General features: G+C 42.8%; 1 protein-coding gene across 1 annotated transcript in view; it reads right to left on the bottom strand.

Moving 5' to 3' along the window:
* LOC142786710 (chymotrypsin-like elastase family member 2A) overlaps positions 1-9,478 on the bottom strand; it is a 29,119-nt gene extending 19,641 nt beyond the window's left edge. Inside the window, exon 1 of the mRNA XM_075884345.1 lies at positions 9,322-9,478. Coding sequence (XP_075740460.1) covers positions 9,322-9,382 — 61 coding nt within the window. The 5' untranslated portion in view covers positions 9,383-9,478. The remainder of the gene's footprint in view (positions 1-9,321) is intronic.
* Between the last annotated feature and the right edge of the window lie 2,840 nt (positions 9,479-12,318).

Genomic DNA, 12,318 nt, shown 5'->3' with positions numbered 1-12,318 from the left:
TCACGTTTACTCGCGTTTGAAGCTCATTGCCGCTTTCCCTTTCCGATTTCTAGATTTCTCAACTTATCAGCGCATTCTCGAGAAGCTCTGATTTGTACCACGAATATTGTCGCTAAAAACAAAATAATATGACATGTTTTCTATATTACTGTATGATGGCCTTCGGTTGTTTACTTACGAGACTTTAAGAAAAATCGAAGATGGGGTTTTTTTATTATTCAAACTTCAGTCGAGTACACTTGCCGATATGAGACTTTTGAGACAGTATATAAAAATTTACATTTGCCCTACGGCAGCAATAATTTATGTACCTAATGAACACATTATATCCTTAAAACGTGTCAAGTTTTAAAACGCTGCTTGCATTTCTTTCGGAGAAAAAAAATGGGAAATACGTAACTTATTTTAAACTGTCGCAAAGTTAGACATGTTTAAAAGTTATTTTCTTAAGGTCTACAAACATGAAACCGTACGAATTCATTCTTGATTAGACATGCATACCAGGTAAAAAATATCTTCTTTGAAACAAAAGTATTTGTCTTTTTATAGTATCTGCAATTTTCGAAAATGACAGGTGATGAAATTGGTGCCTCGGTGTTGGTTAAGTTTGATATTTTTTTTTCTCGTAAGTTATGCCATTAATCATAAAACTAAGTTGACTTTCGGGCTACCTGGTGAGAGGTGAACAAAATATAAAATACTCAATGAAATCTAATATATCAACTTTTGGACCCGTGTCAATCTCTCGTGGAATCACCCTGAAGTTTCTGCATTTGAGCTTTGCAACATTTTTAACTGTTACCTAAGCTGTACCTCAAGAAAGTAGAAGGCCAATCATCGCCAGACATATATTTATGGAGTGGCGATACTGAGCGACAGCTGTTTTTCTAGCGTATACGCTGGCAGTATGCGGTGGGCGTGCTAGTGTATACAGATATATGCAGTTATATCATTAACAACATTTAAAAAACACCCAATGAAATGCTGATGCAATCCGCTGAAAACGTATGCCAGGGAGTCAGTTCACGAAGGCGAACAAAATTATCAATTGAAAATTGCGTGTTAGTACATATCAGTCGGAGAAGTACCGGCCATAAGTGCTGCCGGCAGCTTTCGGTGACAGCCTGCGTAGCTGAAAGCGCGACGCATCGCTCGTCATCGCTCCTTTCGCGAACGTCGACTCAAAGCAAAATAGTTGATTTAGGTTCATGGATGTCTAAACTATACTTGACAGTTATTCTCACACTTTAATATTGTGTGTACACGAAGCAAGAAGCACCGGTAACATATACACCAACGCAGCCGGCACGATAATGCTCGCTGGGCCGGGCACCGGGTAAGACCGCTCTCGACGCGGTGAGTTGGGGTGGTTGAAGTTTCTGCATTTGAGCTTCGCAACATTTCTAACTCTTACCTGAAGTAAGCAGAAGGATAAGCATGACCAGACATGCATTTATGCGGTGTGGCGGAATCGAACGAAAGCTTTTTCTCTCGTCTCCGCTGAGAAACCTCGCGAAGTGATTGCGAGAGCTCATTTACGTTTCATCAACTTGCGGCAAAACAATTTTCTCTTTCTGTTATGAGTGCTGTCCAGCTCCAGGCTTATAAACACTGCAACTTGGAATTGTTACAGCAATACACAGCTGATGCGAATATGGCCGGTATACGCGGGGGCATGTGAAAAAGGTGCATTATAATTGCTGCGATACCTACGTGCACCGCAAAAATTACGTCTGCTTGGTATCTGTTAAGGTAGCATCTCTCATTGCCACCAAATGAAGTGTTTTATATTCAACGACACCGAAAATACCACGGCACACGAATACAGTAATGTGCACGCTGCGGTGGTAGAAACAGAGCGTGCTCCAATATCCACCAACGCTTTCCAGTGAACATTCCAGCGCTTCCAGCACTTCGCAGTGTGCACCAGCCTCATAGCGGTTAAGCCAGCACCCCTACCAGTGCTACACAGCTATTTTCCAGTGAACCAAGCGAAGTGACAGTAGATATCAGCGTGTACCAGTGCCAAAAAAAAACATACTGGCATCACGCTAAGGACGCTGTTTTTTGCAATAGGGATGTTGATTTGTTTTCCTCGCAATCCCATTTTTATGCTGTTAATACTGTTGCAGTCAATAAAAGAGTGCACAGGCATTTCATTTCACTCTTTTCACCTTTTGTTTGGCGCATTTCGCCAAATCTTTAAAATATTTGTAGTCTGTTCTCAACCTTAGATCATTTTAGACATATATGAGAATCTGCAGGGCTATGTTGACTAGGGCATATTTAGAAATCGTCCCCAAAATCTTTTTTATGAAATCGTCCCCGAAACAACATATACACGTTAACCTTAAACTGTAGCTTTCTTACGTTTATTGGCAATGTGGTCCTAATGAGTCTGTTTTCATTTATACAAAAAAAGAACTATCCAGGAATGCGTGAACGAGCAGCACAGCCACAGCAAAAGCTCGAAGAGCGGCCTTTCAGAGCCGTTTCTAAACTTTTTTGGGTAACTGCTACAAGCACATATGCTGGGTACCCACTAAGTCTTAAATATACACGGTTTCTGTGCATTAAACCGGCCCGCAACATACTGTATTCTTCGTCATTCTTCATAGAAGCGTGGTATCTTTTACATACTTGGAAAGAATTTGATGCCAATTTTTTTATGCAGTGGCTGACCACGATGAACTAATTTGGCAAGCAGCAACAGTGACGAGGAACACGCTTTTGTAATGCGTTGAAGCATTGGACGACCCACTCGTTACACAAGTCGCATTGTGTGACGCCTGGTTGTTCACATGATAACTTTTTGCATGCACAAAGTAAAAAACAAGAAAGAAGCGCTAAAAATACGGATCATACCAATTCGCCCAGGTGTCTGTTTACTGCCTGGTTGTTGTCTTGCTGTTCTAAAATGCTCTATTACTCATGATAACGTCATTCATTCCCGACATCAAACCTGTACTATAAGGCAAGGTCACGAACGATTCCGAAGCACTAGCGTCTCTCAATTGTAGAATACTGGGCTGGCACGCAGGAAACCCCGATTTGAACCACACTGTGTCCTTGGTGTTCTTTCTGAGTTTTCGTTCTCATTTCATGCCATAGTCGTTACGGAAACCATCGGTAACGTACAACTGCGGCGCCATGCATGACCCGTGTTGTCATCTCATAACAGCTCTCACCTCTCATAACAGATCTCAAACGTGGGAAAATACAAATTCACTGAAATCCTTGTTTATCCAGCTTCGGCCTGAAATGCCTAACCACCCAACGGACATCTACGAGGACATATATTCTTGGTGGACCAATCAAAGTTCCCCTCATGTGTCTCAGCGTATACTGAAATTAACTGCACCATTGGGTTGTTTACATGTTGCATTAAGTAGGAGTAAACGTTTTCACAGCGAAAGCTGTTTAAGATGACAACTAAGGCCTCATGCGGCACCGTAGTTGTCCGCCGCCACCACCGCCGCCAGTGTCCATGACCACAATCACAAAATGGGCATCAAACCGGGGTGCCCTTCGCGCCATCCCAGTATTCTACCACTGAGCCACACCGGTGGTTGGAACTTCTTTCAAACAGGTCTTAGCCAGGCTGTATGTCGGGAAATAAATCTCGTTATGAGTATGGAATAATATGTGGGGTTTAACGTCCCACAACCACCATGATTATGACAGACACCGTAGTGGAGGGCTCCGGAAATTTCTACCACCTGGGGTTCTTTAACGTGCACCCAAATCTGAGCACACGGGCCCACAACATTTCCGCCTCCATCGCAACTGCAGCCGCCACAGCCTGAATTCGAACCGGCGTCTCGTTATGAGTAACAAAAGCGTTTTAGACCAGCAAAAAACACACAAAAAAAACAAGTAGGTATCACACAATGCGAATTGCACAACGAATGGGTCGTCAAATGCTTCAACCCTTAAAAAAAGTTTGATCTTCTTCACTGATTAACTGCAGCGCATACACGCTGCGGAGGAGTGTGGAAAATAAAAAAGCTTTTGACATAACTCTCCATTCTCGTATGCCCCGACTTAACATAAAAAAATGCACGAAGTTCTTTCGAAATCCTCAGCGGCTACCACGCTTCTCCGAAGAATGACAAAGGTTGACGTAGTCCATGCCTGCCTGTTACACAAATATTATTGGCGTAGTGTGTAACCTGCAAGTTTGCTCGCAGCGGCTACCAAAGGAGCAATGAAAATTCTCCTAAATTCCGCCTTTCCAGTTTTTTCTGCGACATTGCTGCACGCTGGGTGCAGGCCTGGTGTTCTTTTTTTTAGAATCATGTTTACTTCTAATTATTGAGAGGAATTTGGTCATAAAGTAGCAGCAAGCTCTTCAATATGATTTGTGTTAAGGTGGACTACAGTGCTCTTAACATAGGGGAAATTTGCACGCACAGGAGAGTCAAGCAGCGCTGTCCTTGGCAGATAAATATAAAACAAACGCACTGAAAGAGTGGGGAATTCTGACTGTTATCGTTTTATCGGTGTTTGAAAAGCACGCATGTGCGTGCGACACACCCCCTTGGCTACGTTCCAGTCAGTTGCCTGCAAGCAAGAGGGGGAATACGTTCAGTGGCCTAATAATCTTCACGCGACGAGCGGTGTTTCCCAGAACGCCCACTAGGTCAGCAGCGGCTCACAATCTTGTCACGTGCCTTAGTAGTAAGAAAGGAGTTGCAGCGAGGTCTACTGAAGCTACGTTGCAAAACGTTCACTGCTGCCCACCACTTTGTTTCTTTTTTTTGGGGTGGGGGGAGGAGTGGCACAGTACGTGCATTCCCAAAGGCATACCGCTCGAGCGATACTAAAAAAAATCAGAAAACAGTAACTGCTAGCAATAGAACTGCCATTTTAATTACTACTCAATCGAGATTATAGATAACCAGCGTTATATAACTTAGAACCTGCAGTGTAGCCCAGCTAAGTGTTACGTCGCTGGCGGTTTTGATGCCTAGTTATTGCCGCAGTGCTTCTGTGCAGACGGAAGAGAATAAAAAAACGAATTGCGAGCTTTCACTTGAAACCAAAGAACAAGTAAAAGACTCTAAAGAGAAAAGCAATTTTTTTCCTGAGTAAACAGTCGCTCATCATTCCGAAATCTCCAAGAATACCGCCAAAAGACGCTTGCTAAGCGAGAGAATGCGTAAAAAAGAATGCGGTGATGACGCCTCCTTAAATTTCCCGCATTCAATATAGTGAAGTCATGGGAGTTGGTGGCATTTACTAAGTTGTAATTCGTAAAAATGAAGGGCATTGTTTCTGAGGCATGCTAGGGTTGCGTCTTGGCAAGTTGTTTCATGCTTTTTAGAGGGAATAACGGCGCCAAACAATATACTTTGAAAAAGGCATTGCAATATTTGCGCTCTTTTCCACATTTATAACATCTGAGGCAGTCATTGACTATATAAGCAAAGTTTCACAAAACTTCTGTGAGCCACAGTCAACGAAATACAAAAAATACGTTTCGAAATCTGCCCCACCGCAGTGGTCTATAATGGCTAAGGTACTCGGCTGCTGATCCGCAGGTCACGGGATCCATTCCCGGCTGCGGCGGCTGCCTTTTTGATGGAGGCGTAAATGCTGCGGCCCATGTGCTCAGATTTTGGTGCTACTTGAAGTACCCCAGGTGGTCGAAATTTCTGGAGCCTTTCGCTACGGCTTCTCTCATAATCATATGGTGGTTTCGGGTCGTCAAACCCTACATATTATATCAATGTTTTGAAATCCCTTATACCGCGTGCAGGAATGTGGGCGCGAAGTTAAACAAACTCGTTAGTTCGTTTTCTTATGTAATATTTACCATTTGGGGGCGGACTTATTGACATTAAAATTTACCGTGGAAAATTCATGAATCTATACCTATATATTGTATTGTTTTACTCTCCCTTCAAACAACCACCTGCAGTCGCAAGTCATGCCAAACCTCGCAGATGCTGGGACATCTTTCAAGTGTTCAATGAAACGCAAGGATTTGATTTTAACATTGCAGTTTACATGTCAGTAACGCGTGCCATAATTTGTGTTAGTGCCAACATTCCTCCTTTCATTAAAGAAACTTTGGTCGTTCTTTGCGTCACTTAAACGAACAATAGACCTCATGAAAACAAATGACACTATACCAACAACAAATTAAATTATTCTTCCCGACTATGGTATGGTCACCTCGCATGTCTGCTATAGGCTTCATCGTCTCATTGCTCACCTTTATTGTGCCTAATTTTGGTTCTACGACATTACAGGCATCAGTAGTGTTTACTGAGAAGAGCGAATAAATTTGATTTTCATGGTTCTGGCCTGCTTACATATACATTTGCAGTAGCGAAAGTTCTTATGCAATGCTGGTTTATATGAAAAAAACCAAATAATTTAAGCTCAATGAGCTTGTTGTCTGTTCAAACACATGAAAAAAAAACCTGTCAGCTTGGATTGAACAGACACGGTGCTTTTATCACAGAGTATAACGTAGAAGAACTGATAATAGCCAACATTTGCTATTTTATGGCTGACATCAGCGGCATGCCAGATATTTTCGAATGGCAAGCAAAGACTACCTAATAGAAGTTATCACGCAGTGATGTTTAACCAACGTTTGAAAATATTGACAAATATCTACTGCTGTTTAGGTTCTAGCGCCGATTTCCCTAGCATGCGCCTATGCTCACTGTGGAGGTGGTGGTGGTGGTGGGTGGGGTTGAATGTGACATGCCATAGCACCAATTATCACTGATCACAAACTAAAAAGGTAAATGAGGCGTTAAGGTATAATTACGTACGTTTGCTCTCATAAACACGGACTTCAACTTACGTGCTCAAGATGGCTGCGTGCCTATAGGCAGTGCTACTGTAAATGAAGCTGTCAATATTTCTTGTAAACACCATGACTATTATTCAGGCAATAAATGCAGCACACATATACGAAGCTCTGCAAAGCACAGCTTCCATGATGAGATTAGAACGACAGCCTACATCAAGTACCAAGAAAAGGTCGAAAAATATGGGTGAGAAAAAATGGTCGGCAACGAAAACAGGTAGGAGCAACCTTCGGACGATTTATGGCCGAAACCTCTAACGTACCCTGCCGGACTCCGTAGTACACAAAGTTTCACTTCATGAAGTTGCAAGATAAATTTTATAAAGCTGAGAATGAGGAGCGTGATGGGAAATATTACCAGTTATACGAAACGTAATCACAATGGCCACTATTTCAAAGCATTTTCGTGAATCTTTGCCCAGAACCTCGTCAAACCTTTTCTAATTATGGTGGGTTTTTCACTGTAAAGAAGAGAAATAGCTCATAATATCATCACTTTCATCGCTATTCTTTTTCTTTTTCAGCGTCATCAGAAATGTACCCTACTTCGAGTGCTCACCGCTTACTTTGTTCACTGCACTGCTACGCAGCGAAATCATAAAGCGTGCCAGTACATGTTCATCGTAGGAAATGTTTCTTTCAGAGAGCACATTATTAGTGGCGGCTCAGTCGGAAAGGGACAGTTAACTTTGAAGTTTCGTTAGACAAAACAGGGCCTTGATCTGGCAGTAAAGATATCTTCATTTCCGGCGACAAAAAAGTGCCTGGCAGTAAAAAGTTCCCATGAAAGCTTCTATATATATACAACTCTTTCTCTACACCTAATGTTTTTGTCATAAATGAATGCACCCTGTCAAATACTGTCCGTGTGGCATTTCTAAGATGAGCCCATTTCTTTGCGTCACAATTAATTCACCCCATTTGCGCACTTTCTTTCTGTAGAAAATATATGTTAATAAAATGTACCACGCTGCAGTCGCGTGTTTAAAACAATGAGATCCCGGGCTCGCAATTTACAGTGACATGTCAACTGTAAAGCCGATGCGCGCTGTGTGAAATTTACGTGTTCATGCTCGATTAGACAAGATTGTTGTGGACAGCGTCCGGTAAGGAACGTATGCGACACAGAATTGGAGGGAAGTGGTTGATTATTACCATTTTACAGCTTTGTTACACTTACCACACTTCATCACGCTCATTACACATCATTAAACTTTCATTACTTTGTGCATGGTCTCAAAGTCGTGCAAACAACAACATGGTCTCAAGTCGTGCAAACACAATGTCGTGCAAACAAGGTCTCGGGTGTACCTGCCGAGCTACTTGAAGCACCTGCGCATTTAGAACAATAGCAGCCGAAGCAACGCAATGGAGTGTCGCTGCAACAATTATGGCATCGCAGAACACATAGCCACAAGTTTATGAAAATGAACAGGTAACATGCGCAAAATACTTTTTACTAATTGGGTGTTATGACTCAATAAACTTGCGCTAAATTTGCTGAAGCAAAAATATAAAACAAAAGTTGACACTATAGCTAGAGAACTGGCTGCACAGTTCGGTAATGGAGGCAAAAGCTACGACCATGCCCACTTTTTGTTATATCCGTCTGCGTCGTGCATAAATATTCGAGAAACTTCAATTACAAAATGGCAGTGACCGTAGGGATCTTTATTTATTTGGCATAAACAAGCCAATTTATATATATATATATATATATATATATATATATATATATATATATATATATATATATATATATATATGATTTATTTATTTATTTATTTAGCAACACTGCCGTCCTTTTCACACGTTTTCTCAGAAGATCCACAAAATATTGGTATTTCGTGGATCCACAAATAATAAACACATTGCTAGGACAATGTTAAAACAACAAATTCTTAGAGCCTCGATTGGTTAAAAATATTTCTAAAAGAGAAAAACTATAAATTAACACCATGGCACATGCTCAGTGGATAGCGAGCTTAAAGATTCTGCGTTAACCTTATTACTGATTCTTACGGAATTTATTCACTTTGAGCCACATTTGTGAACTTTCTTAAGAATGTTTCATCGGTCAGAGTGGGTTTCAATGATTTAGCGTCTTCATTCATTCGACGTAGGAAGCAGTATTTAAACAATTAATGCTGGGAGTGTGTCTGCCTATTGTATAGAAGTTCTTCGAAAAATTTACATATGCGGTATGAACATGGATAATCATCAAAATCTCTTCTCACGAAGAGCTTGACAGACTGTATTGATGAATCAATTTCGAACAATCAAAAACAGACAAAAGGCAAACTAGAACGATCTAGTTGTTCTGCTTTCCTGAAGTCAATACCATATAACTTGTGCATTAGCATTCAGATATAAAAAGGGAAAGAAGCATACCAACACTGCTAAGTTATCTTGCGGCTGACAAGTAGACTAAGGAGCACTAAGTGTTTTCCATTTCGTCTCCAAATTAGCAGAACCAAACTTTCAATGCTTACCGTCACTTGTCCATGCCGCTGTGGTGACCACGGCAATGATAACGTTCCAGCCGACTTCCATCGCGAATGGCGATTAACGGGTGCATGTTCGGTGGCAGAATGGGCCACTTATGTTTCCCTCCGGTGACCAGCAACGGGTCCTGTTTCGCCACCCGTACGCCACGCCGGCAACGACCTTGAGAAACGGGCTCTTGGATGTCTCATGTATTGCAGCGCGTGGTTGCGAGTAGCGCGCCTGTTTGTTTTTTTCTTCTTATGTTGATTGTTTAGCTCCGCCCACCATTCAGAGGCACCCTGAGTGCGAGCAATTTGGAGTCAGTGAGCTCTACCAGATCGCCACGACTTCAATTTTTATGTTTTTTTTCTGTTTATGCATCGGTTACTGAGCAAAACATTCTAAGTACAATGTAACCCCTCACCTCTAGAAAAGTGGCACCATCACTATTACCAAGTGTTGCCAGCAATGTCAACGAAGTGATAACAAGCGCGATGTTTTTTAACTTCCTCGTTCTGTTGGCTATGCCATGGGAAAGCAATCGTATACACGCGTTTATCTTAGCCCATTATAAAATGCCGCACTTAGAATGAGATTGCATACGCACTTCATTTGTTTTCTTTGGTTCGTGCGAGTAATTTCAATGCTTGGGCATGTCGGCGTTTTCTGCGTGCTAAGTCACGAATCACTGCCGCTTATGATGGCTGTGCGGCCAGCCTATATGCGTCGAAACTTTGTTAACTGCCTCTCAAGTACATCCGTGCAAGCACGCTTACTCGTGTTGGCACAGCGAAGCGACTTGGCGGCTTGTCTGAAACAATAACATTCCAACTTCATTCATTTCAAGGGTGCCTATTTGCCATATTCCTAGAATCAATTCCTTCGTGACCACTGGTTTCCGGCCTACTTTTAAAAGTGTGAGCAAGTCTTCAGCTTCAGGACAATTCGAAGAATCCTCGAATTTTAGCGTCTCGCTATGTGTACAGAGAAGTTGCCATGAGCCCACATTTTGGTCCTGCAAGAAGCTACTCTTTTGCGTCAGGAGAAGAAGCCAGCCTTGAACTTCTTGATGGCATACTGGAGTTCGCTTACGCAACAAAAACTACAATGATAGGCAGGAATTTCGGAACAATTCTTGCAGGCTTCCTATTGCTGCACTGTCTAACTTGAACCAATTGTTAGTGGTTACGAGGTAGTGTACAATGTATTGAAGTGCTGCGATGGACCATTGAGCGGCCAAACTACAGTTTAGAGCATATCAAGATCCTTGAATTCTAGCCGTACGAAGGAACAGAAGTAGCACGCAATTGATAACTCGCACGTGACGTTGTGGACGCAGTGTCTTAACGTACGGGGAGCTCCAACATGGCGGCTTCAAAGACGTCAAAGCAAAATTTTTCAGTGGCTAACGTCATTCAAAGTGGTACGCCACCGGAAAGTTGATGCCCACTGTGCGTGAATAACGAAGCAGCATTGATTTGATTGATATGTGGGGTTTAACGTCCCAAAACCACCATATGATTACGAGAGACGCCGTAGTGGAGGACTCTGGAAATTTCGACCACCTGGCGTTCTTTAACGTGCACCCAAATCTGAGCACACAGGCCTACAACATTTCCGCCTCCATCGGAAATACAGCCGCCGCAGCCGGGTTCGAGCCCGCGACCTGCGGGTCAGCAGCCGAGTACCTTAGCCACTAGACCACCACGGCGGGGCTAACGAAGCAGCATACATGGAAGGTACTGATAGCAGCAACGTGACATCAGTAGCTTCACCTCAAAGCTTTTCCGCACACCAACATGGTCGTTCCGCTGTCATCAATGCAAGTAATTTATAGTCCTTGCTTAGCCATAGTCAATTCATCAGGCCTTTTTTGGGGATAAGATAGGATCACTTAACACAACACCTCCAGCAGAAGGAAGCTGCCGAATAAATTACACTCCTTTAAGGCAACGCTAAATAGCACACCGATGACTTATCATAGCCTGACGGTACACTAAAAAAATACTCAGATGTAAGTAGGGCATTCCATTGCTCTTTTCCTTGGTCTGCAGCTCACCCTGTCGCCGTGCGACGTCCGGGATCGCCCTGCCTATGATCAAGCGATAATGCAACGTAGTGATGTCATGACATGACGTCGTTTATCAAGTAAATACCTCCACGCCGGCGTTTACGTCCGCACGAACAATGGGGTCAGTAGCGTCACGACAACCTCAGAGGATGACGTCGTGGGACATTTAGTGCATGTGACTTTTGATCTGTTTCGTGTTCCTGCCATCGCCAGTTGCCGGGGCTCGGTACACTGTATTTTATTGTACTGATTCAGTTCACAACGACACGACCTTAAAAAAATTATTGCTAAGTACCGCGTTTACTCGAGCGTAACACGAGTTTTTTTTCTGATTTTGGCTGCATGAATGCGACCCTCGTGGTACAGCTGAATAACAATTTCAGGCACTTTAAAAAGTCCAAGGTTGCGCCCAGGTCTAGATGACGATGGTTATGACCATTCCGCAGTTTATGTTTGCAACATGCGCCAGCCCAGTGTCATTGTAGTCCACTACAAGCCAGTGTCTTTTTTCTCCGCTCTGTAATGACGCGCGTGGTGCATGTGATCTCGGTGACCTTCGTTGTCCCCTTAAATGTTAAGCTTTCTATCGGCTCTCGATAGTTGCAACATAAATGTGTTGTGCTAGGTGACATGCTCATTTCGAAAAGCTTGCAGTTTTCATGGCTGAAGAAATCAATACTGTTACAGCTTCGACTTAAATGAGGTGACCACCTGCTAGTGGCGGCCACAACAGGAGCTCCTCTACAGGCACAAGCAAAGCTGTTACTCTATATTCGACGAGGTTTTTGTTGATTTTGTATGAAAGAGTGCACCACCCTATGGTGGTCAATATAGGCGCCATACAGTTAAAAACGAATGATGTCACTGTGCAAAGGGGTATGTCATAAACGAAGTTCTACGCGCCATGCGTGCTAGTGCAGAATACGAGCTT

The sequence above is a fragment of the Rhipicephalus microplus genome, unplaced genomic scaffold (assembly GCF_043290135.1).
Source record: "Rhipicephalus microplus isolate Deutch F79 unplaced genomic scaffold, USDA_Rmic scaffold_28, whole genome shotgun sequence".
Taxonomy (NCBI): domain Eukaryota; kingdom Metazoa; phylum Arthropoda; class Arachnida; order Ixodida; family Ixodidae; genus Rhipicephalus; species Rhipicephalus microplus.
This window is presented reverse-complemented; position numbering and strand designations above follow the sequence as displayed.